This window comes from Aphelocoma coerulescens, chromosome 7, assembly GCF_041296385.1.
Source record: "Aphelocoma coerulescens isolate FSJ_1873_10779 chromosome 7, UR_Acoe_1.0, whole genome shotgun sequence".
NCBI lineage: Eukaryota > Metazoa > Chordata > Aves > Passeriformes > Corvidae > Aphelocoma > Aphelocoma coerulescens.
Genome location: NC_091021.1, coordinates 30,680,290 through 30,707,026, shown reverse-complemented (window position 1 = coordinate 30,707,026; position 26,737 = coordinate 30,680,290). Strand labels below are relative to the sequence as shown.

General features: G+C 48.1%; 1 protein-coding gene across 1 annotated transcript in view; it reads right to left on the bottom strand.

The window, feature by feature from the left end:
• LOC138113159 (TGF-beta receptor type-2-like) overlaps positions 1–26,146 on the bottom strand; it is a 31,393-nt gene extending 5,247 nt beyond the window's left edge. The window contains exons 1-5 of the mRNA XM_069021145.1: positions 25,958–26,146; positions 6,430–6,580; positions 4,396–4,598; positions 546–1,354; positions 292–433 (exon numbers count right to left, since the gene is read on the bottom strand). Coding sequence (XP_068877246.1) covers positions 292–433; positions 546–1,354; positions 4,396–4,598; positions 6,430–6,580; positions 25,958–26,009 — 1,357 coding nt within the window. The 5' untranslated portion in view covers positions 26,010–26,146. The remainder of the gene's footprint in view (positions 1–291; positions 434–545; positions 1,355–4,395; positions 4,599–6,429; positions 6,581–25,957) is intronic.
• Positions 26,147–26,737: the final 591 nt, after the last annotated feature.

Genomic DNA, 26,737 nt, shown 5'->3' with positions numbered 1-26,737 from the left:
GAGGTTGGTTTGGCTCTTCCTGCTTGGTTTGCTTTTTATCACCAGCACAGGCTCCATGGGACTCGGCAGCTCGTCAGCTTTGAGCAGGGATTGGACCAGATGCCCCCATGGGGTCCTGTCCTGCTCCTTGACCACTGAACCACCCCCCTTAAGCCATGGCACACAGAGCAGGGGAAACTTGGCAGCCCTGCAGAGACCTTGGCCACCCCAAGTCACGTCTTGTGCCATCAGTTGGTATGTGGCAGTGAGGGAGTAAAAAGGCACACAGCAACCGTGGTGCAGTGCTCCTACCTCCTACTACTTCACATCTGGAGGCCATTTCCCACAAAACAAGGGCCATGGAGTAGACATCCATCTGCTTGAAAGACTCCAGGTCTTCCAGGTTCACTCTGGACTCCAGGACCTCTGGGGCCATGTACCTGGCAGTGCCCACCTGCCCAAAGAGAGGAGAGAGGTGTTAGCAGCGGTGGATAAGGACTTTGGCCACAGGACAGGGGGGTGGCTGGCAAAGGCTCCTCCAGAGAGGGTTGGTGGATCATACTTGCCTGCCCACTATTGGCAAAGTCATCCACTGTCAGGGAGGGGTCGAGGCGTATGGCGATGCCAAAGTCGCAGAGCACGCACTCCTGCTCGTTCTTCACCAGGACATTTGTACTCTTGATGTCACGGTGGGCGATGGGGATTTTTGGGCGGCCGCAGGCGGTGTAGTCGCTGTGGAGGTGGGCCACCCCGCTCACCAGGGACCCAGCCATCTTCTGCAGGTCCGTCCAGCTCAGCACGTGGCGGGAGAGGTAGTCCTTGAGGTTGCCCCGGCTGTGGTAGGCGGTGATGAGCCAGTACTCCCGGCGGGGCCCCGTGCCCCGGTCCTCGGCAGTGAGGAACTGCAGGACGCTGTCATGCCTCAGGCTGGTGTCAGTGAAGATCTGGCTCTCGTTCTTCCAGGAGGAGTATTCCTCGCAGGGGAAGATCTTCACGGCCACCGTCTCGTACTGCCCTGAGCGGCTGTGGCTCAGCTTGGCCCTCCACACCTCCGCGAACTGCCCTTTGCCCACCATCTCGTCCAGCTCGATGGGGAGCAGCTCAGCGGGGCGGCTGCTGCCGCAGCCGGGGCTGGTGCCGGCTGGGCTCTCATCCATCAGCACGGACAACTTCTCCTCCCGCTCGGTTGCCTTCCCCGGCTCTGGCAGCGCCGGGGGCTGTCCCTGTTTCCCACCCCACGCCTTGGCCCTCTTGCGTCTCTTCTGCGTGCGGCAGAGGTAAAATATCACCGTGATCATCACCGCCACCAGCAGCGGGGGCAGGAGGCTGATGGCAGCCACTGGGATCACCTCTTTGCTCTGCAGCATGGAGTAGCCTGAGGGGAGGAAAGCAAAGGCGAGATGCTGCTGCTGCGGGTCTGCCACAGCTCGTTTTCATCACGCGGAGGAGGAAAATATGCAAAGCTGTTAATGGAGCGCAGCCCTTTGTGGGGCCGCACAAGGGCCCATCCCGGCGCAGAACCCAGATGTAGGCACTTAGCAAGAGGGGGGGCTGACTGGTTTTGGTCTCAAATTCAGCCCCATTTATCAACAGAAGACACAGGCCAGCATCACTTGGATGGGGTACTGTGGCACAAGAGACTGCAAAGGGCCTTTTGGGGGTCCCACGTGCTGCTTGTGCTCATGGCAAGGGGAGCTGGGCTGGAAAGAACAGGGATAAATCCAAGGCAAGGCTTGAACACGGCAAATCTCTGAGGGGGCTTGGGGCTGGAGCTTTGCTGGACTCCTGTGGTACACAGAGAGCCAGGAGGGATGCTGGAGGTGGGCAGTGTGCAGGACCACCAGCCCAGGGGAGTGCCGGGATGCTTTGCAGGATAATTAGCACACAGGAGCATCATTTCAGCACTTGTCTGCTAGTGCTGGCATCTCCTTCCTCAGCCCGTTACAACAGCAACCCCAACCATCGCCAGGGCATGGCTGCATTTGTTTTGTTTCTGTTAAACCCCCTGTTGGCCTTCAGATTGCTGGGGGGAGGACACGCACACAAAGCCCTAACCCTCACACAACATATAATTGTCTGATCCTTTGATGTTCGCGATTCCTGGAATAAACATGCTGACTTCAGTAGAGATATTCAAGTAAAATCTTACTCAGAGGTTTTTCTGCCAAGTATAATAACCCAGGGGAAGAGGGATAAGAATCATTCCATAAGCAAAACTCTCGCTGCTTGACCTCAGTGTGTGCAGATCATAATTCAGGTTCTGGAAAAACAGAGCATTTAGCTATTTTCCTTGGCAAATTTCAAAAAAATGTGCTGCAGCTAATTTCTGCGAGGCTGTGAAAGCGTTTCTAAAATAGGCATCAGGTTTAAACCACAAGATCAACCTAAACTGATATAAATCAATAACTAACTCAGGAATATGTTTATTTTGGAAAGTGTTGGGCTTGGATATCACCTACTGCTTTAATGGATTTACCCGATGCTTTGGATCCCATCTTTGAAACTGAAGAAAGAGAAGATATTTTTAAGGGAGTTGCGTGCACAAGTCCCAAAAAGGGGAAGTTAACACAACTTCAGGAAATTCCTTCATGAGGATGCCCCTTCCTGATGGAAGTCTTTTAATACACAGGGGCTGCAGCAGGATTTAGACCCCTTCTACAGAGAGCAAATGTAGTTGCTCTGGCAATAACCACAGGTCTGTAAACCCACATCATGTTGAGCATCGCTGCCTGGGTCTATCCATCCCTGTGGAGGGGACATGGACCTCCAGGGCCAGGCTCAGCTGGAGCAGAGGTGGAAAGAACTTGGCATGATCCACCCTACCCAGCATCTTCCCAAGGTGTCCACTGGGATCCTGGGTGCACAGCTTTAGGAAATGATGGCTCTGTGTGTTCATTAGTGTGATCTCTGAGCTCTGATGGAGTCCCCTGCAGCCCCAGTGTGAGGGCAATGCCACCCAGCAGCCCAGACCTGAAAGCAGAACTTAAGGAATCAAGAAACAGGAAAAAATCTGCCTGCTTCCACTTCTGGAGAAGTGCTTGTTTCTGCTAGATGTTTCTGTGCTCAGGAATTGTCTATACCATTGAATATGACCACAAGTAAATATTTAGAATGCAAATTATCCCTTAAAGCAGAAGAAAAGGAGGTAAAGAATGGAGTGTGTGAGCCTGGGGCTGGCCTAAGCTGGTCCTGTGGCCCATATCTAAGAGGAGAGAGTTGTCAAAGACCTGCACTGCTCTTGCTCCGACTTCCAGCACTTTCTGCACCGGCTGACAGGAGGAGGCTGGATATGGAGCCTTCACTGGGGGCGGCATTTCCAATGAGCCAGTTGTCATTTTTGTGTGAAATTACATATCCCAGCATCAGCTTTGGGATTTGACTATCTCTCTCTAGAAGTGTGTGTACCTGTTATGTTTGGCTGGGGAAGCAGCAAAGAACCGCCAAATTTAGCATCATTTGCCTCCATTAAAGTGGCTTGTTTGTTCAGAGAATTTGCATTTCATGTGATGTTTTTCTTTTTTCCTTATGTTGCAGGAGAAGCTATGCTACTGGCATGCAGGTTCTGCTTAGACTCATCTTCAGTCTCTCCTTGTTCTGTGATTATGGAAAATTGGAGGTGTTTCACTTTGCTTTTGTTCCAGGTCACGTTCTTGATGGACACTTGGATAAACCTGGTCCATTTGGAGTTGAGGAGGTTTGGACAAGCCCCCAAAGGCTCAGGGTCTGGTTGGAAATGTTTCCAAAGTATACGACCCTCCTGAGGTACAGAAACAAGCTGCCTCTTAGTTTTCCCTCCTATGGATTTACAGCTCCCGTTGGATCTCCAGCCATGTGCAGCAGCGAGCCAAGCCACGCTCACGTGTGTGCTCAGCACCGGGGCAGCTCTGGCTGTCCCTTCCCGGGAGAAACTGCAAGAATTCCCAGGAGAGCAGCAGGGGAGGCATTCCTGCATGCCAAGCCCTGCACCCCAGCGCCTCCACCTCTTCAGGTTACAGCCACGAGGGGGGCCAGCAGTTCCCGTGGGTGTGTTCTGGGGCAGGATTTGCTCCGGTGCAATTTATTTAAAGCTTTCAGAGCTTTTGACTCACACTGGGTTACATCAGCTCCTGGGTTCCCCAGCTGATTTACCCTGTGCTGAAGGCACAGCCCACTGAGAGATATGGTGGATCTTCCATCACCTGATGCTTCCGGGCAAATGCTGGAAGTATTGCTGGGAGGAACACTTTGGCCATAGACAAAAAGCCAGGCTCAGTAACAGGGTAGCGATTTTAACTGGCTTTTATAGAGGGAGGTCAAAGAAGATGGTGAAAGAGCCTCTTCTGCCATTGCACCTCCTACTCCACAGGAAACACAAAGGATTTGTCGTCGGCACTGGGTGCTGCTCCCCCCATAAATAGCATTAAAAAAAGCGCTCACCATTAGTGTGGTTTTCAAAGATGAGTTTGTCGTTGCACTCCTGCTCGTCCACACAGCCACAGATGTAGATGATGCCGTCCTCGCTGGGCTGGTGGCTCATGATGCAGCGCGAGGTGTTGTAGTTGGGGACCATGAGGTTCTCAATGGGGCGGTGGGGGTTGTGGCAGAGCGTGCTGATCCTGATGCTCTCATTGTCCTGTCTCCTGCGTGTGACAAATGAACCAACACAGCGTTGGCCTGGCAGCTCAGCCTGTGTGTCACCTTAAACCCAATTCTAAGATCATTTCTTTCAAGGTATGTAGGGAATGACTTGTTTGCTGTGGCTCTGGTATAATTCTACTTACATGTACTTATAGGACCGGTGATGGGGGATGACCGGCCCTGCACAGGCTACAGCATTGCAGCTACTCCTGGGTGCATTCAAAGGAAATTACAACCATTAATTACTTTTCGTTACAATTAATTACTTTTCCAGGGACATCCTCTGCTTCATCACCTGGTGGTGCAAAGCGGGAGGATGAAGGTATGGAGAGATTTCACGATGTCTTTGAGGTCACCTGGGCAATCAGACATAAAAGCCAAGGAAAGAACCTAAATTTGTCACCCTCTCCCTGGTGAAGTCCCCCAGTTTCAGTGCTCCCCACATTCTCTTGCGGCTACCAGGTAATTTGACAGAGGAGCTCCAGCTAAAGAGTCCTTGGAAGGTGAGATCCCTTCTCCATGGGCTGCCAAGGCTGGGCACCTGGAGGACATGAGTATGGGGCCAAAGCTGCTGCTGTGACTGAGATACCCACTCAGGACAAGTCTGGATGATCCACATAAGCCTCTGCAGCAAGCAGAGTGAGCAGCAAGCAGCAAGGCTGGCCTGGAGGTGAGCCCTGCCTGCAGGGATCTTATTCTCTGGATGAATCTTAGAATGGGATGGGAGATGCTGGGAGGGGTTGGCAGGTTATTTGTGACTGCGTAGGTGCCTCACCCCATCTGGGACATGATGCAGGGTGCAGCCCCATCCTGTGCAGTGGGATTGCTTCCCTGGCAGGGGGATTCCTGCTGCAGGGACCTTGCTTTTTCCTGTAAATGTAAGCTGTTAATGGGAAAAACCCAGCGACATGCTAGATTGCTTACCCAGGATTTAAGGTGGCTTTTCCGTGTGTGTGTAGGAGAATTTGGGGCAGGGGGTGGATTTTGTTGCTTGTTTGTTTAGGTTTCTTGTTGTGTTTGGCCTTTTTAAAAGTCCATAATGCAACAATTATGTTGAGGCGAACTCCTACTGAAAGCTGGCATACAGCATTCACACTAATTAGCAGGTTGAGATAAAGCCTAGCGATAAGTGCTTGGCTGGCTTTCACTTTGGCAGCCAAATTAAAAGGGAAAGTGGAGGGAAATCACTTTGGGCAGACCCAAATGGATGTTTTTTAAGTTTTGCTCATGGGGACCAAAAAGCTGGGGGAGGCACTCTTCCGGGCCAAACCATGCAGTGTGTGCTTGGCCTGAAAGGCAAGATCGCGTTTCCTGTCCAGGCACCTCTCGCAGGAGCAGAAAAGGGCCTTTTCCAGGGGATGGGAAAGAGGTGGGATAAACCCAGTGGGTTAACCCCAGTGTGGTGCCAGCTCAGACATCCATGTTCTGGATGGGGACTGACCTTGGCTGCACCCCTGCATGGGAACCGAGGATTCACCCGCCTGATGCAAGAGGACATCATAGGTTTGGAGGTCAGGGTTGCTGGTTTGCCCTTGGGTTCAGCTTGTAAAGCTAAATTCAGAGGTTTATGGGAGTTTATAGGTCCTGCAGCAAACTTGCTACTCTTTGTGTCAGGCACTCAAAAGCTTAATTTATTTAGAAAATAAACTGGTACTAATTACAGGGCAGACCAAATGATTTTTTACTGTGCCTTGTAATTTTAATTATAGTGGAGTCAAGGAAAGAGGAAGAGAAATGCTGAATTACTGCAGTGATCAGTAATCCAAGCGCAGGAGTACACACTTGAACCCCTTCCTCCCCCCGTCTCCCCTTGGGGAGGGAATTTCCTCTTACCATATGGCCACGCAGATCTCGTAGGGGTCCTCGCAGTAGGAGTTGAGGTTGCAGTTGCTGTAGCACACCTTCTCCTCGCAGGCTGGCGGTGTGGAGTCGCACCACTTGCACAGGTTGGTCTTGAGGCTGCGGCGGGCGCCAGCGCTGCAGGCTGGGGAGCAGAGAGGGGCTGTGGGTGAGCGTGGAAGAGCAACCACCATTCCGAGCGATTCACACAGCCAGGGGAGAAGGAGCCTCAACCGACCCTATTTCTTCATGCGGTTTTTTTTTTAAAGGTTTTTTTGCTCTCCTTTGCCCAGTCAGTTGTGCTTTGTGTTATTCCAAAGCCTAGAGGAGATGGGAGGATGCTCCCATCAGGCAGGTCCCGCCAGACAAGAGCCTGGGAAACTGCAGAGAACCACGTTTTCCCTCTGTGTTTGCCGTACCGTTTATCATCAAGGGGAAATTTACTTCTTCCTCTACAACCTAGGCTCAAATTGGCATTTCCCCTCATCCCAAGTACATTTGGTGTTGGAAATGGGACATCTCCAGTCTCTGTGTGCCTGAAGAATTCATTTATTCCCCTCCCAGCAGGAAGAGAGGTGCTGGGGAGGGATGTATGACCAGGCAGGGACAGCTCCTTCCTCTCCTGCTGTCTCCTTGACCTCCCTCTTCCTATTCAATGAGGCCAAGCTGGGAAATATGTTTGCTACCCACTCCCCAAGCATCTGTGTATTTGCAGTAAAGGATGGGCTGAGACTTCTCAAGCTCTGTGGCAACAGGGGCTGCTCCCTCCAGGGCTCCATTGCCCGCTGTGCCCCATCCCAGCACGAGATGCTCTCCCACCTCCAGAGGCCAGGATCTGCCACAGCAGCAGGAATAACTGCTGCCTGTGGGGAGCTGCTCTGCCTGTATCTCACAGGCATAGCATTATCTCTATTTTTATAGAAAGGGTGCATGAACCATGCTTGGTTAAGGGATAAATCCCAGCTAAATTTAAACTTCCTGTCTTAAGGCTGCTAAATGGCTTAAAAAAAAAAAAGCCACTGAGTGGCTTATGTAGAAATATATATTTATACTTTTTTTTAACGTAAATATGTGTAGTCTAAAGTGTTCAGGTATGAACTCGAACCACAGCAGCTAATTTTTTGAAATTTTGAGCTGTCTGTGATTCCCTGGCTGCCATGTGCCCGAACCACCCAGCCCCCATGGCAGTCAGGGCTCACTGTGCTGCCACAGCCCTCACAGAGTTTTTCATCACCAGCTGTTAGTCTGAAGAAAAAAAAATTGCAAAATCCCTGACTGTGGCTTGGGAAGCCTCAGCCCCTGCAAACAAGGCCCTGCTGATCCAGCACACCCATGGGCACCCCAAGTCTGTCAGCAACATGCAGGAACTCTTACGTTCTTTGTGGTCACCTCTGTGACGTGCCCGTGTTCCACAGCCAAGCCCAAGGACCCTTTTTAATGCATATACTGTCCCAACAGCAAAAAGGGGTTTTTAATTTCTCTGCTCCCCAAACCCAGGGCATGCAGCCTGCTCTGACAGCATCCCACATGCGGGCTCTGCTTCCCTCATTGGCCCAGACCCCCCTCCCTGCGACAGTCGTAAAGAGCTGCTGGAAGGCTCCCACACAGAAATAAACCATTTACAAGCTCCCATGGCCTTGTATGTAGGGGGGGAGACCTGGGTGCAGAGGAAAAGCCTGTTGCATCTGAAGGCTGGAAGGAGGAAATTTTGGTTTAAATGACCCATGTCAGGCTTAAAATGCATTTCAGCAGGGATTGTGTTGTGTCAGGTTTTGGGGTAGCTGCGAGCAGGGTGGGTGAAGATGTTGCCCACAACCTCTTGCTCAGCATCCTCCCCATCCATGGGGCTGCTCTGGCCCTGCTGGGCTACCCTGAGATTTTGTGGGTGATCTCAACAGATCCAATGACCCACGTCCATCCAAGGTGTAGCTACTGAAACCATGGCTTCACCTGGGATTTGAAGCACCTGCAGTGAGCATGAGCTACCCTCACCTCCCTGCCTTGCTTGGCCAGGGCAGGGCTTGCAGAATCTCAGGCAAAACTCCACTGGAGGATGAGAGGTTTGGGTGTGGAACAGAAATCAAGCCCAACATTTTTTGTGTGCAGCCTTCAACCTACAGCAACAGCCACCACACCCTACAAACTCCATTTGCGTTATTTCGTGGGAACAGAGAACTGAAGGTAAACTGGTTTCTTGCCCCAAAGCCAAGCCCTACTGATACCATGAAGATTTTTTGCCTTTCCTTTATACCCCTGTTATACCTTTTTACAACTTCTGTATTTCTAGTGCTTTTTGCCTACATTCTTGGACAGGTTTGTCAAGCTAAGAGACAAAACATTTTAGAAGCTTCGTAGCCAGGGATCAGTGTGCCCCAGACCCCAAGGTGCTCTCCAGAACACATTCTGTAAACCAAGATAGAACCATCCAGGGGAAGGTTCCTTGGGGAGGGGGGCTCACTTGAGCCTCTCATTGGGGAATCTTTGATAGATATGCTAATTAGTAAAACCTATAATGTTATACCCAATGTTGGGGAAGGGGTCAGAGGTGGAGACAGAAGACAAAGGGAGAGATAGACTCGGTGGGGTACATCTCGATGCATATGACCTGGACGTGTACACCTAAGGATCCTTAAAATAAATACCAAGGTAAAATCCCTTTTCCCCTTCTAACCGTGTATGACTCTTGATTTTAAGACCAGGAAAAGGCATCACTACCACACCCAGGCCTGTGCTCTGGTGGTGTCACTGCCATAATTCCTCTTTCACCTCTTCAGCTCAACCCATCCATGCCGCGGTTCGTGCTGTGCTCACACAGGCTCGTGTGGGATTGGCTCAGCACCATCACTCCAGGGATACCTGGAGGCCCTGCAGAGGAGCAGCAAAAGGACAAATCCAGGTTGTGGATGCTGCTGGTACAGGATGGGGCTGGTTATTTATGTATTTATACCCACCAGGTACGTTATTTACTTATTTGTGTCAAGGGTTTGCTTGAGATCTCAGAGCAGAACATCAGACTTGCCAGTATTGCGGTGGTGTGTGTGGTGGGGATCTTGACTTGGCTGCGCTGTGCAGGGGGGAAGCCAGGACAGATGAAGGAGTTAAATATGGAAACAAGATCCAGAAATATAGCGGTAACTGGACAAAATTCTTTGGAGACAAATTGTTCTAAACTAACTCAGGCTGTGATTCTGTTATCTGCTCTGCAAGAAAGGTCAGAGCAGGAATATCTCTTTTTTCTCCCCCTTCTTCACCTCCTTCTTGTCCTAGGGAGCTAAAAAGAAGAGCACAAAGCCCACTGCAAGTTTCTTCAGGACTGTGTGTCCTTGACCCATCAGCTCGTAGGTACAATTTAACTGCCACATCACTCATCTTGGCCCTGATTAGACCCAGATGAACACTTTCAATATTAATAGTTGGATGATTTAATAAAGCTGCACAAGCAGTAAAAGTAACAATACACTTCCATAAACGGGTTCCAGATGTTGCCAAGGCAAATGCTAAACATCAAAATACAAACTTTAAAAAAAAAAAAGCTAAAAAAAAAAAAAAGCTGGATAAGCAAAACTTGGAACAAACTGTAAACTAATTAAATGTGGGTTGAGTTTTCCAAAAATAAATTGAAGCCATAAGGATGTGATATGAGCCAATAAATAGTACAGTTAGTCAAAGTTATTGTGGAACGACAGTTGGAGGGATGGTTTGAAGTCACCGATAGGTGGGCTCACAGCGAGCTTGGCTTCCCATCAATAGGAAGGCTTGTTCTCCTGTGCATGAGAGTGGGATCAAATCTTCTGGTATCTATAACTGGGACCCCAGAGAGGTTACTGAGAGAATATGAGATGATTTTCAAGTCAGAGAATAAAGGGAAAACGATGCCAGAAGTGCCTGTGTCTCTCCTGCAATAGCAGCAGGGGTGATACCACCACCCAAGGACACCGGGATATTTTTTAACGCGTGTCGGAGCAGCCCCCCAGCCTCTCACTGCCCACAGGGCATCAACAACCTCTGCTTGGCCACCTGCAAGACCCATGGAAACACCACTGCTGTAGTCAATAACTCACCCTCTTCCCCATACTGGAGTCATTGAAAACAGCTCTGCAAGAGAATTTCATGCCAGTCCCATCGCTGCTGCCACAGAAGCAGCCCCCCCCCCAGCAGATGAGCTTTCTGCCAGCAGGGACTGCGGCTGGAGGAACACGGAGGGGGATTTTGTGAGCCCCTCTCTATCACTGCAGCCCCAGAGAGCAGGTGGGTCATCCAGCACCTAACTCTGGCTCCAGCTTTCCCCACACTGTGGTCCCCAAGGAGGGGGAACCACTAAGGAGCAAGCTGGGGGTGCCTGGGGGTGCAGGCACAGCACATTTGTTAAGGCAAGGAGAAAGTGCCTCGTAGCCCAAGAGATGGCAGGCAATGCATTTTCACTGAGGGGCAGAGTTCTCAAGTATTCTCCCTGACATGCTGCTTTGGGACAGATAAACACCAGATGGGCTTAAGGGAACATGTTTGGAGCGAGATGCTTGGGCTCTTATCCCTGTTCCCAGCTGTCCCCTTCCCAAGGTGGAAGCGGACCAAGGCCTCTGCCGCATAGGACCTCCATTATAGGACCTTCAGATCATGCTTTGTCTTGCAGTGATAACTGTCCTTACATTGCTTGTATTTTTCGAGGACAAAGAAAAATTGATAATTTTTAGGTCACAAATGCTCTACAGTGAGGTCTATCCCCTCCTTTCTGCGCATCTCCAAGCACCCTGGGATGGGGCTGACGCTATTTCAGCTGTCACAGAGGGCTGCCCAGCTTGCTGTTACTGTAGTGGCTCTGGGAGCTTCCTGCATCATCTTTTCCATGCAGGTCAATCAACCTGTAGTCCCCAGGCTTTGCACTGGCAGAGACTAAGGCCAGGGAGATTAGCTGAGATGCTCTTTGCTTTCCCTAATCAGCAACTTTTCCTAAACATGCTTTCCCTAAACAGCACTTAAACACAGGACTGGGAAGCAGCTCTAACTCAACCCTGCAGCCCTAACTCAACCCTGCAGCCCTGTTATTCCTGGAAACCCCCAGATATGTGCCCTGATAGAAACACAACCTGCACTGGGACCTGCTTTCCCACCTGGGTGAGCCTGGGCTCCGCGGTGAGTTCTGCGCCTGCCGCCAAGTTTAGGATTAGGTTTTGCTTTGGGCTTTTATCCATGGTTAATGACACAACTACGCAATAACAGAGCCTCTCATAAAATTATTATGAGAACAAACAAATTCCTTGCCTTTTATATGCAGTACTTTGTTTTTAAGATTAATCCAACAGCGGAGTTGATGGGTTCTGCTCTCTCGCTGACCCATGTGAGAGCACCAGGTGTTCCCCATCACCAGGTTACTCCTGACCTGCCTTCTCCATGATGCAACAACCAGTGCCACAGATGGGCATCAGGGTAATTCCTATGCCCTGATTTCCAGGAGATTCTGTGCAGGGTCAGAAGTTCCCACGGCAGTTGTTCAGCACTACCTGTGTAACAGGGATCCCGGATTTCTTGCAGTCAGCTGGAGGTAGATCTGCCCTGTCAAAAATGCCCGGTGTTGTTGCAGCATCCTGCTGTGCTGCAGGATCTCCCCAGAACCAGACCTCAAAGTGTTGTACTTCTATTTTGGACGCAGCTCAGTTTCCTCCAGCAGACTCCTGTTCTCCAGTGATGGGGTCTGGTGCTGCTTTCAGCTGCTGAACCAAAGAGGTTTTTAGTGTCAGGCTGCTCTCCTCCATCCGTGTGTTTTACACTGTATCTTCATAGGAGAGGTAGAGCAGACCAAATGAAGCTGAAAAAACTTATTATCCCAGTTTTTGCCTCTGCAAGGCACAAGCCACTGGCTCCCCCAGGAAATCCATCAGTGCCCAGGCTGCATTCGGATCAGGGGACCCAGGCTCCACCCTCAGGTATGTGGTCCCACATCATCCTGCATAATAAATACTGCATTTGGCAGAGTACAGTATGGAGCAAGGAATGAGCCAGAAATGTTTCCTAGTGCATAAAAAAGGACTGATTTTGATTGTGTTAGACACCAGTGCTTCCAGTGCCAGGAAGACATGCAGTATACATTTCTGGTTTGCTTGGACCTTCTTCAAACAGGCTGGTAACTGATTTATTCTACTACTTCTTTTTCCTTTGTGAAAATATCCCTTTAAATTCAGTGTTTAGCAAATACTGCTTAGTCCCATAACAAAATAAATTGGGTATGGATGATACCAGCAGGCTTCTCCGGTCTCTTTCAGATGCTTAAATTACATCATGATCTGACTTCACCCACGGGAGGGGCAAGCTCTGCAGATTACTGTCTGTCCTTCTGCTTTGGTAATCTCCAGTATTTCTTGGGTGCCTTCACAAGTTTTCTGTGCATCAGTGCAAAGACTCTGCTTTTGGGGTGTGGGGATGTTTCATACTGAGGTACCCCAGGATTGTGCCCCAACAAAGCCAGCAGAGTCCAGGCAAGCTGGAATGCCAGGGGCCAGTGAGGAGATGCCTGGCATTGGGCAGGGAGAATTTGGCCAGAACAGTTTCTCTTTGATTTTGGTCAGTTGATGTCTGGGTGAGGACAGGGAATGCACCTGGGCCTGGGCTCCTCTGTCTTCCCTCACAGCCACTTGTCTCCCCCATCCACTCTGACAGAATCTCAAGTTTCCTTCACAGATTTCACTTTCTGACCCCCAAAGCTGCTTCTGCTGGGACCACCCTGCTCCATCCCTTTGGGCCCCTGGGGGTCTGGGTGCTGGTGTCCGGCACAGGGGCTGGCAGGGAGCAGCCTGTGTCACGGACGGCTGGGCCAGGGGGCACGCCTGTGGCAGGGGGGTTGCAGGGGCAATTATTTGCCATATTGTGCTCTCACTTGTGTTTAAAAACAACAACAGCTAAACTGACTCATAGATCCTACGGCCTCTGAGTCATTTTTTATTTCTGGATTTCACTGCTCTGCCCTTTGCAATGAAGGGAGTTGTATGCTCGCTCTCTCTCGCTCTCTCTCTCTCACACACACACACACACACATCAAGTTCACATTTGTTTTTCCCCTATAAAAACAAAACGATTTCCATACCATTAATGAAACAGAAATTATTTGACTTCGCGTACCCTGGCTTTTATTTTCCATTGTATAAACTCTGCAGATGAAATAATGATGATTGTAAAGTAAACCTCTCTTTTTTTTTTTTTCCCTTTCCCTTTCTAGGCAGCCTCTTTTCGAAATAGCAATAGGGAGTCACTTACAGGCTTGGCTTGTGCTGTGCCTGTAGTAATTAACCCCTTCATCCCTAGCTTTTCCTCTGTTGGAAGTTAGCCACGGCGTGGGTGAAGGCATCAGCAGGTCTCTGGGACTAGGAGCAAAGCGGGGGAGCAGAGCAGGCAGGGAAATGTGGGAAAGGAGGCCAAGAGCTGCTGCAGGCAGAGCAGTGGTGTGTGCCTGGAGCAATACGCCCATGGGTCAGACAGCTTTCCTGGGAGAGCCAGGGTTCTGGCACTGCAGGGCCAGAGGTATCTTCAGTCTTCCTACCCCCCCCCCTTTTTGGGGGTTTACATCAGCACCACCGTTTTGTGTTTAGCCTGGCAGCCCCGTTCTGGGTCACCTCCCTTCCTTCTCACCCCCTTGGGGCCACCAGCAAAACGTTCCCTCTCCTCCACACGCCACTGCAGAAATAATCTGTGGTAAATAATTAATCACCTAATCTTGCTCTCTCTGTTTACAGGGCCGTTATGATTTTACGAAGTACTCCGAGGAACATTATTAGGTGAGGTAATACCTTACACAGCAGCAGCTCCAGCTGGAGCTGGGCGTGCGAACACGTGCCTGCCCTGCCCCGAGGGACGGGGTGAGCTGCCCTCCCCGCGAGGGTGTGAGCTCTGCTTCTTGATAGACCCTTACCATCACGTGCAATCTGTCTGTCTTCAAGGCCTCCACACATGCCACAAGCATTTTTCCTAATCACATTTATCATGCAACAGCACAACCCTTCATCTCCCCAGCATTGGATCAGATGCTTCACTGATGCCTGGCCCGGGTGGGTTGGTGACACTGACTGAGATACTGTTCCTCTTCCCAGGCTGGGTGATGTGTTTTATATTATTTCTCTTGGATTTATTAAGCATTATGTAACTGGCTAACCAATCCCGCATGCAATGCAATAGTGGCTGATTTCATGTCAGTGGAAAGTAAACAAAAAAATTGCTCTGAAGTGGCTGAGCTGAAATTCATTTCCACATGCAGAGCAATTCCTGGAGGATCTCTCCCATCTCCTCGTGGTTAATTTGCATTCAAGCTCTCATGGAACCCGTTAGAAAGGAGTTATGGAAAAATTGCACATAGGACATGACAGTGTGTTATGAGGAAAAATTATTAAGATGAAGTTTATTTTACTCAAATATTTTTAAGCAAGTTTGTTGATTTCTGCTGTTCCTTGAAATGTGTAGCACTTGCCTATTTTTTGTCTTTTAGCTGGGGAATTCCTTCAAATGTGAAAATTACTCGCCAAAGAAAGTTTGGCATTGAAGTTTGAAAAATCAGGCAAGCCAGCCCTGCAGTCCTGAGGTCCTGAAGCCCAGCAGGACCCAGCCCAACATGACAAGGAAGATGTTCTGCCCTTGCTGAGCTTTGGAAGAACTGTAGGTATCAGGTGAGGCAAAAAAATACACCCCCATTAAACTCTGAACTCAAGCTCTTTCAGGAACACTTTCTTTCTGGTGTCATGGACAGCATCCTTCCCAGTAATACCAGTTTGCATTCAGAGACATTGAGCTGAGGATGGGGGAATGTGGAATGGATAAAACAGCAGTGGCCTCTCGCTATTTCATTTATTTTTCTCAGTGTCTCTGAAACTTTCAGCAACGCCTGAAAATGTTGTCTGTATTTCTGGATCCATTTCACTGACACACTTAATTGAAATATCAGTGAAGTTGGTGGTTGGGGGTTACCTAGTTGCATGTTATTTGCATTATTTTTCTCTAAGTCCCTGAGGCAGCCAAGCACCTGCTTCACCTGGGCAAGAAGCTAAGTGCAATTAAGCTGAAATGTTGTGTTAGACCTGGCTGGGCTCGTGGATCATGTAACATCATTTGTCAATTTCTGGGCTGCAATTTGAACAAAAGGGTGGCACCAAGCCGTGATCCAGGGACAGATGATGGTGGTGAAGATGGGACAGCCCTGAAGGCAATGCTGGTGGGCAAGTTCACAGCTCTATGTGGGTGTCACCACTGCTCCTAGCCTTGTCCTGACTTGCTAGATGGGGAAAGCTGTCCTAAAACAAGGAGAAAACTCACAAGTTAGGGGGTTGTCCCCTCTTCTGGTTTATTCCTTTGTGAGATGAGCGGGGATGCTCTGTATCCTTCTTTAAAAAGATGGCTTGAGGGAGGGTTGAGAATTAGAACAGAGGGTTAGCACAGGAATCCCTCACATTGCCCACGACAGCAGCTTAACAGTGAAGTTTTTTCACTCCATACCTGCTGGATGTTGTGGGTCGCTGTGTAATAACAGCCAGTACCTCCAGAGCCATTACCAGGCCAGGCAAAAGCTTCCCTGGCAGACAAAAGCAGGTGTGAGTTTGCCTGGTAATACCCGTACTTATCCCTTTAGGCATTTGTCAGCCGCTGGATAAGTACGGGGCTATGAATGTCAGATGTGAGGAGCTATGACACAAACCAACTTCTGCACCCATCCTGTGTCTGAAGGTGCAACCTTGTCTGGCAACAAGTCCCTTTTATTGCACCTATGTCCCCATTTCTTTCTTGTTCCTATATTTTGCTGTCCTTTCTACCCTGTGTTGTATTGGAAAAGCCCTGAGAGAGCAAGCTAAGCCAGCAGCACAGCCTGAAGTGTCTGGGAGGGAAAAAAACCCCACAGCCAGGGGTCAGCCCAAGAGAAAACCATGGATACAGTGTGGTGACCTGCACCAGCATCACGGCCCCACTGCCACAGCAACTCCCACCATGCCAGACAGCACACGAGGAGAACGTGCCACTCCTCTTGGTGAGATGGAAAGCAAAGCAATTTATTCAAGGTCTAAGGAGGTGGGGAAATGCTGAGTTTTAGCAGTTCATAAGTAATTTTAGCAGCTCTGCCAGCACCTCTGCTTATCTGGGGCCTTGCAGGGTGAGGCAATGCATTATCGGCACATCACGTTCTGGGGCCCGTGGGCTGCCAGTGGGGTTTGCAGAGGGCTAAGCTGGCACATCCCCAGTGGAAGTTGCCTTCTGATGACTGGGGATTTGCATGCCATGTTTTCAGAGGGCTCTGAGATTTCAACTCTTTGAAGAGCACTTTGCAGTGATCTGGTTTTGACTAAATTCTTGTCTTAAAAACAAGTCCCTTCTCCCACCTCCCACACTGCCTGGGAGCAGGAGTCACCGCCTGGCCGCGCATGGGTGGTTTGAGCTCATCTTATTACAAGTTGCTGCAGAAATTGCTGAGGATTTTAGAGTACTTTTAGGACTGGGAGGGGAATGGCAGAAGGCAAGATTCAACTGACTCCACAATGCTGTTGCTATAATTTTTGTTGCTCTTGTTTCTGCAGAGGCATCAACAGTCTCTGCAGCTTCTGCAGCTCATTCTCAGATGCAGCAGCCATGAGTCTCCCCCTTTTACACAGGAAAGGAGCAGCAGCAGTGAACCAAGCAGCAAAAGCACGTGAGCTGCAAGTCGGTAGCAGACATTGCTCTGTCTAAACTACTGCCATTCAAGTAAAACTACTGTGCAGCAGTCAGGGTTTTTCTATTATTCATCATATTATGTTCTGGAATTCAATTTTCTGTATATTTTTCAGGCTCTGCATGAATCCTGGATGTCCGTGAATAGACGGGATGGAAATTTAAGGATACCATCCAAGTAGGTAAACACGTCAGAAACATTATCTGGGTCACATTTGGGCAACAGGGTTCTCTCTGTTTTAAGTGCAAATGGGTTACTGATGATTTAGATGAACTTCCTGAGGAGTGTTTGAAATTCCTGGCACACATTCGGTTTTCCATCTGCTAGAAGGTCTTTGATGAGCCCACAAAGAGACACTAGACTGGAGCTGCTGCTCTTTGTCTCTGGCTGGACTTCTCACGATTGACCAGTGTGTATTTTTTTGCATCTGTATTACTTTGATTCCCAAGGAGAAAAAGGGCTTGCAAGGACTGTGTGACAAGCAGCTGGGGCAGAGATGTTCTGTGAATTCTCCATCCATGTGCTTTCAACAATGCCAGTTCTTCTCTGCTAAAATTATTATGTAGAGTTAGATTTTGCCCTCGTTTAGGCCAGATCTAACAGTAAGTAAGTTGTGCTGTTAGAGGGAACTTGAGGCTAGCCTGGGTTACAGATGCTAAGAACTTTGTTCCTTCTCCTGAAGTGTCCCATGTTTAGCGCATAAATAGATGGTGTGTTCTTCTTTTTCATGCCCTTCTTCATCTCTTAAAAAACATCTGTTAAGGAGCTTGTGTTGTAACCTACCAAAAAGAACTGCCCAATAGGGTTGAATTCAAACTGAATATTTTCCATTTTTTAAAGCAGAAGAGAGCTATGGGAGGAGGGCAAGGGGAGCAGGGTTTTGGAAAGGAATTTTTTTCAGGAACAGAACCAAGAGTCCTGTTGACAGAGCCTGAAGTGCTTTTTCTCTGCAAGTGGAAGCAATGGGAGCTTGTGTGTCTTTGCAGTGCCTCTCAAGAGATCCCCCTTTGCAGGAGAAGGAGAAGGTTCCCACAAGTCCCAGCCCCAGGGCAGAGCTGTAGCATAGCTCCAGGGAGACTCAGCAGCTGGAGGAGATGGGGTTCAGGGGGCAAAGCTGCTCTTCCAGTATGAAAGAAATGGCAAAACAGGGAATGTTCTCTATTCACTATCTCCTGCTCCAAGATCTCATCATTTTGCAGTAGCTGCTTGTCTTTTCAACTCAGCATTCTGCCTCTGGACGCCTCCTGAGACATGCCATGGTCTGGAAATGCTAAGCAGCACTTCTGCCCAAGAGCTGCCTCCCAAGCCACAGCCTGTTGCCAAGCTGATGGCCCTGGCAAGGGTGAAAGGAAGGCTCAGATGAGATGATGCTGTTCTACAAACAGGTGAGCACAGGGCACATATAGAAAACCACAGTAAATGTTTGCTGAGGTCTCACTCCCAAGCTAACAGCTTCTGCCTCTGGTGGGAATGTCTGCATTTTCTTTCACTGAGTGCCTCTTGACATATTAAAGACATGGCAGGAATTGAAATCCCAGGGGATCCTTTGGTCTTATTTCTGTCGATGCTTGTACCCTGGGTCTATTTGAAGAAGGATGATTCATTCAACTGCTTGAGCTTATGGCTCTGTGTGTCACTTCCCATTGTAAGAAGAAGGGTCTTCTTTGCTATCATGGGTTGGTTGGGGCTAATTTTGGGATAGATCTAGCATGGAAAAAATGCTTTACACAGCAAGACAGTGGCTAATTCAGTTTCTTCCATGCTGGATGCTGGTGCTTAGAGTGTCCAAGGAAGGAAGTTTTATCAAGCAACATCAAACAGATGTTCCTCATCGTGTTCCAGCTGCATTGACTGGCAACTTGCTCAGTCAAACACTTGAGGAGGACACAGATGTTCATTCTGCATGGACGGCAGTTTATTAAACGCTCCACCTGGAAACAGCAAAGGATCTTTTAAAAGAAATATCTGTACCAGTGTTCATTGTAAATGCACCAGAAGCACTTGTAGTCACGGCACTCACAAAAACTGTTGCCAGGAAGGGGCCTGAGTTACTGATTTTGCAGGAAAAACAAAGAAATTTTTCTCTGGATTTTCACTGCTGGGCACGGTATGAATCCCCATTGGCAACAGCATCTTTCTGGTGGGGTACATGGTGAACTATGGCAATGTAAGGTACAGCTAAGCACTCTGGTTTGGGATGGCTGAAGTGAGAAGGGATTAGTATCAAAATCCCAAGTTTTTGCACTGTTGATCTAAGGAAAAGGCCCCTCTTAGTGGCCAGGAACTTCAGCAGATGTCTCTGGGCCTTCCAGGTGCAAAGATGTAAGTGGGTTTTTCCCAGAGGGAATATTGTCACAGGGGTGTTGGAGGAACTGAAGAGGTTAGGAGAGATTTGGATATTGGGGCAGTATCAGACATCAGTGGGTGTCACCTCAGGTGATTGCTTCAGTGCTCTGCCCTGCCTGGACCCCAGAGCAGAGTGATAAACCAGCCCTGTTTGCTGGCTGCCACGGCTGTGCTGGTTCCCATTGCTGGCACAAACACATCTGCTTTGCCTGCAGGGCATGCATTAGAGGGTGTGTGATGGCCCTGAAGGGCTGAACTCTCCAGCTCCAAGGCATGGCCAGAGGACTTGCCCTCATGTGCTGCAGGGACAGGACAACAGCTCTTTGCAGGCTGAGTGAAGGCAGTCTGGAATTTCCTTCAGAAACCTTCAGGCCTCATCAGAACTGAGTCTGGAGCTGTGGTAGAAGCTGCTGGGGACAGCTTTGTTTGGACACCTACTTGTCCAGAAAGACTGGAGTTTTAGGTCCAGTGGAGAGTAACTGACATGGAGCTAAAGGGAACATCTCCACCCACAGTGTGGGAAGCTGAGAGATCTTCCTGCAGGCAGAATGTGTCCAATATGATGCTGCTTCAACTACTTTGAGAGTTGTGGCCCACTCTGAGAGCAGCATGGGTGGAAATGGAGCACAAGACCCTGCAAAGTGACACTCTGCAGCTGCCACTGGTGGAACCACACCTCAGCCCCCCACTACAGCTGGAACTGCATATCAGCCCCCCATCTACAGCATGCTCAGGCTGATTGCCTCAAATCAATCAGCACAAATAGTGAAAATGTCCTTTAAAAACAAATTAATCTTGAATCCAAATGACCCTGTGCAGTCCAGGGTAGCAGTTGAGTGTAGGCATGTCCTTGGGCTGCTGGAGTCCACATGGGCCATAGCCCTCTGTCCAGCACAACCTGGCAGAATGCAGTCACAGCTGGACACATTAATGACCCACATGCCACAACACATTTGCTGTAGTATAAATCAGCTGTCGTTTGTTCCTGGCTTATCAATGGGAAGGAAAACAGTGCAGTGGAACTGCTCCATGAAAGGTTAAGTTCTGGAGCCACATAATTGGTAGGAGCATGGGCTGCAGAGGGGATTGCATGGTAAGCAGGCTCTCCCACTTCTCCTAAAATGTTGACAGTTACCAGAAGCTGGCAGCAGAGTTTCAACCCTACATGGGCTGTAACAAAAAGATGAACCAACTGAAGAAGAAGAAATATGACCCCGATGGATGCTACAGATCCTTGCCAGAGGCAGGATCACAACAGTTGACTCTGAATTCAAGGATGTGCATGCAAGCAGGGCCAAGACAGCTTTCAGCCACTCCTTCACTTCCCCCTGAAGATCCCTAAGGAAATGTTATCCCACAGTTGGGGTCTAGCACAGACATAATGTAGGTTTGATAGGGCAGGCAGCCATCAGTGGTGTTATCTCCCTTCTGCACGGAGGCCCCTTCCAGCGCGAGGCTTTCACTTGGCACACAGCACTAAACTGGGGATGTGAAAAGAGCAGAGTGTGTGGGAGCTGCTGATTTTGTCTCCTTGGTGGGACTGTTTTTTTTTAATAAAAGGATCAGATGTTGCGCTTCCTTGAAAACATGACAATCTATGGGAGAGTTCATTAGTTTATGGCAAGTTGCAACACTGTGGAGCCTGGCTGAAAGCAAATGTTATTGCAAAGAGTTATCACTAAGGGGAGAGGAAAACAATGTCCTGAGGAAATAAACTCAACAGAGCAAATCATGGAGCAATATAAAGCTGTGGAGTGCAGGCAGTAGAGCGGAATTCTTTCTCAGAATAAAAGCCCCCAGTCACCTGTTTTTAATGCCAGTGTTTGCTTTCTGCATATTCAGTGAATACATGGGATACATCTGCCCAGAACTCTGTCTCTAATGGGAGTAACAAGTATCATGATTGCAGCTGGCTGAACTTATTTACTGCTAGTACACAAAAATGTCTTTCTGACCATCATTAAATAGTGATAAAACCAGTAAAATACCAGTAAACATCAGTTTTGTGTTTGTTGTTTATGTTTTTTTATTAGAAAATTGTGTTTTAATTTCAAGTTGTATGGAATATCTAAAAAAAGTACCTCTTTCAACAAAGCCCTCTATTTAAAATATAGAGTGAAGCTTTACTGATGACTAGACTGTCTCAAGTTTGAGCAAAGCTGGAGGTGCAAGGGGAGAGGAAATACCAGTTTTCATTCTTCTGACATAGCTGTACACTGCCACTCTTCTTAACCTTCAGGTTATCTAATTTACACCAAGGACTGAAACCATAGCATTAGATTTGGAGATGGGTAAAGGTGAATGGAAAATAAGCCATCACTTTCCTTGCTGAGTCTCATGGCACTTGCAACATTGCAGAGGACTCCAGCTCTGCATTGTCAGGGTTTTTCTCATGTTTTCCCTTTTTATTTCCTAACTGGAGAAATTGTTGCAGGTTTGTTCTTATTAAGCCTCATGGTAGGATGCACAAGTTTCTCCCTCATGCAGTGGGATGCTGTGCCTTGTGCCAATGCAGCTACCTACACTGAGCTGATGGGGGGCTCTTGTAGCCTGTTGGAGTTTTTTGAGGGTGGTAATTTCTTCCTTGGTGTTTTGGTGTCTTAAATCAATACTAGAGCAAAACATGGTGCTACTTGAGATGGATTGCTATAAGCAGCCCCACAGACCTGTGTCCTGGGGTGGGCAGTGCCCACCTCCACATACTGCATAGCCTGAGAGGAGAGGTTTGTTGGCTGCTCTGGCTCATCCTTGGACCAGAAAAGCTCTTTTCTGCAAATGCCTGTAAAATGGAGCATAACTCTTCTTTTGTCTTTTTCCTTCTCTTATTCTCGTGCCAGCTCAGGCTTGACCTGTTTTCCTGAATTGTGTGTCCACTGGTATTGGGGTGCAATCCCAATATCTCCCCTGCCTGAGGAGTGGGCAAGCATTTTGGTGGCACTACAGCCCCTGGTTTTAGCTCTGGTGACCTCAGAAATAAGAGGCCAACTTCTTGAACAATCTGCCTGAGGAGCCTGGGATAGGTCAGAGATTTCTTGAGCAGATCAAAAGCCAGAGATGCTTTTCTGACAGCCCTGGAGCTCCCTGTCCTGATTTATGAATTCTATACGCTCTATATATTTAGCTGAAGAGGCTCACTGGGGGAACAGTTTTTGCAAGCAGGAAAGAGAATGTGACTTCAGAAAGCCACTGTCTACCAGGAGACAACCCCTCAAAAGCACTCTCTGTAGAGCCATCAGCCATGGCAAAAGGAGCCCAGGAGACTTGGTAAAAATATCAGGATATTTTAGCAGACCTGCATTTTTAACAGAAGACCAAGTTTTGGGGAAGCACACTCAAACCCCAGGAACTGGGAGGTCTGGACTTAGGGTAGCAGACCTGCAACCTCACCTCATTTCAAAAATCTTCTTTCTTTCTTTGGAACCTCATCAGAGCCCAAGGGATATATCTTGCTCTCCCTTGGTAAGTGCTATGTGCCTTGGCAGATCTGGAGCTTCATGTCCTCTTTTGGAGGCTGGATGCACAAAGGCTCTGCCGGGCTCCTGGGGCTGTTCACAGCCCTGAGAGCTGTTGTCACACCAGTGACACTCACATTCTTGAGGCTGCCTCCACAGGTCAGAGGGTTGTGGTGTTTGCTGTCCTCTCTGTGAGACGAGACAGTGCTCAGCCCCATGCCTGTTTGTCCAGATGTGAGCCCTGTTCCTGACAGATGGAGCACAAGGGATAATTTCCCAATATTCATAGAAAATGGCAGGAAAATTCCTAATTCTTAATTTTAAGGCCAAAGTGTTTCCGTGTGCACAATACAGTAATCCTGATATCAAGTCTGTTTCTGTTTAGGTTATAGAGGTCCAAGCAGGTAGTCTTGCAGTCTTGAAGGCTTTGAGCAACAAATAACCACCACATCCCAAGCCTGAGTAATTACCTGCTGGAACAACTTTACTGTGTGGTGCTCTAACACAAAAGTGCCCCACTTTGGCTTCCAGTGTGTACATCTTGTTTTACCTCTGTTTTATAGAAGAGGAAGACCTCTGCCAGAAAACATCTTCCCAGGACCTGGCTGTAGATGGCCAGCTCACTTCTCAGCTCTCTTCTGAGCTTTAGTCAAACTAAAGACACTGAAAGCCTTCAGGTCCCCATCCTGTAAGACAGTTTTCCAATTCTGAATGATCCTTGTATTTTCTTGTCCTGGTCCAGTTAAAATCCAGGACTGCACCAGCTCTCTGTGCTGGAAGGATGTTCTGCTCACCTGTGTGAGAGTTTGTGTTAGCAGTGGTGAAACTACAGCTCCTGTCTGCACCTTCTGCTGGGAAAGCCATGTAAAAATGCTGCCCTCCAGCAGGCACTGCCACTGAGGAGAGGTTTAAGGGAAGATATTTTGAAGCCTTGGTAGGGCTGGCCATGGAGAATTAGGAAAATCCAGTAGCTGAATTTCAGTGGTCTGTCAGAGCCCATTTTTCCACTGCATATGAACTGAAATGGTTGGATGTGCTGTGTAATGGCCATTCAGTCATGTTGGGGATTAAAGACACAGGCAGCATGGAGCACAGGCTGGGGTCTCTGCTGCCCTGGGGTAAACTCCTAAGGACAGCAGCAAGGTCCCTACAAACGCTCAGCTGGAGTTATTCTGGGATAACAGAGCCACAGTCTGGGCCATGTTCTCTGTGGCAAGTCTTAAATCTCTGTGCTAAGAGGAGCAATTTTGCTGCTGTCGCCAAGCCAGTGCTGTCACTCTTTAAAAAGAGGCTGGATGAGTGGTACAATTTGTTGCTTGAAGAACAGCTGAATGTGCATATTCTGTCAATTTGGGGAATTTGGGGAATTTGGGGAACTAGCTCTTCCTTTCTCTTTTAATGTCAATGGAAAGTGGGCTCCTTGGGTACTTTTACTTTCTCAGAATGACTGTAGGGTCGATCTTAACACTAAATGCAAAGGAAGTGGATGTAGTCCCAGGAAACATCTATCACTGATGAGCTGAATCACAGAGAGCAAGCCCTGGCTTATTTTTTTTACCCTGTGCTGAGGCAAATTTTGTCATCATATCACTCACATAACCTTTCAGATGAACTTAGTAATCATGATATGTTTTGGTTTGGCTTCTTTCAGATTAAAACCTTGCCTTTCAGAAAAAGGAAACCGTAAGTTAAATAACTCCAAAATTAGGTATTTCTGAAGGATAATTAGTGGTCTTCTTTCTTTACTGAAAACAACCCAAGACTGTGCTTTAAATAATAACTTTTAGTAATTCCTGCTCCAAATGTGATTAAGTTAGGAGGATGTTATCAGTATAGCATCCTACATTTCAAACCACACTTTAGGGTATTATCAAAAAAAATGAATACTGTAGATCTCCCTAACTTCTTGAAAAATCAATCATATTCTGTGTCTTAAATCTCCCCATCTGGTTCATCTCTGTTCCAACAGTTGCACCCATGGTTTTGTTTGCCTACACACAAATTACTGACCGATCATTCTTTTATTCCCTGGTCTTGTAGATAGGGGGACTCATGTAAAGTGAATGCAGATACAGATCCTTGCCCCCAGTTGTTTCATTTGGATGCAAAAATACTGGAGTTATAATCCTCCTCCTTCGTCACTTTGAGCAAAGAGTGATTTTAGTTGCACTGAAATTTCTACGGCAAGGGCAAGAGGTCTGTGTTTGTAAGAGTTCACTTTAAAAGGCAGTGTCCACGCAAATATATAAATATATGCTTTGTAGGGATATATGCATGTATACACATACATAGACTCTGCATATACAGAAAGACACACACACATACTTAGGAGATGTGTATATAACACTCACTTATATACAAATCCATTCCCTCTTATGAAACAATCATCAAGATATAAACAAGAAAAAGTTAAACCATGGATGGGCACATTTTCAAGTGCTGCTGGAGGGTTTTATCTACAGTATTGAAGAAGTGCTATCAAAACTGAAACAGGGCACTTATTACAAAGAAATCTTTACGTAAGTGCTGGAAAGGTTTGCTGAATAACCAGATGTTGTTGCAAAGACACTTCTCCTCCCCCTCTCCCCACTTCTTTCCTTCTTTAATAGTTCGATTAATTCTGTGCATAAACCAGGGCTGATAAAAGTTCTAAGCTGCAAACTTCACCACATCTGGACACTGTCGAAGCCAGATCGTTCAGCGGTGCACTTCAGTTGCTTTTAATCTCCCTCAATAAAATAAAAATTTCCAACAAGTAATGCTGACCTATATATATTTTTGCACTGTAAACACTGACATCTGTGAGCTGCTCCAAGTGAGCACGCAGCACTTTCCACCAAGCAATCGCTTGCCCTTCGCCATAAGAGAAATACGCAGCTCATGCAGTCGTAGCAGAGTATTCTACTAAACCCTCTGCTATTTCCAATCCTCTGGCTAATTGCTGTCAGGGGAGAAATCAAAGATTAGCTGTTTTGCTGGAGGAAGGAAAAATAAACCACCTCTCTGAGTATGTTGCTTAACATTGCCTAACCAGAAATGTTTTTCTACTCACACAAGGAGAGCAGCAGTAAGGAAAGCAGACCCGGTCTCCTCCAGTACCCCATTTCTGGATCCCACTGGCAACCAGAAGCCCGGCTTCACGGCGTTGACCAATTCATCCTCTCTCGGTGGAGCCAGTCTCCTGCGTTTCTGCTGTCAAGCCCGGAGCCCCTCTTTGCGAGGCTCCCGGCTCAGGCTTGCCGGGAAGGCGGATCCAGCCGCTAAAGCCCAGCTGTGCGTGGGGTCCGCCCAGGAACTGCAGTTTATGAACAAACTAAGCCTGACTCTCCTCTCGAAATATATACAAATATGAGAGGGGGGAGCTGGGGGAAGAAGTCAGGCTCTAAGAAAAAGTGTTTGATTTTTTTTTTCCCCGATGTCAATGCGGAGCTGCTCCTGGCTCCATACGGCCCGAGGATCTTTGAAGGGGACCTAAAGCCTGCTGCATGCATCTAATCAAAAAGGCATGGGTACTCCTGCATGAGTCTTTCATCTGAATAAAGCACGAAAGGTAATGCCTCAATATGCTGAGCTGCCATTAATTCACTACTTCCCCCCTCTATTTTAGAAATTATCTTTTAAATAAGCTTCAATGAGCTATATTTTTAATTGGGATAATTAGAAGTTTTAGGGCAGCTTTTTCAGAAAGACCACATCAGTGTGAGCTTAGCCTAAAATAGGTGCTTGCAACCCATTAAAGCAGCAGGATTTAAGCATATACTTATATGTTTTCCTGAATCAGGGCCTAAAATAATAACATAGAGCATTTAAATATCTGCTTTCTCCCCAAGAT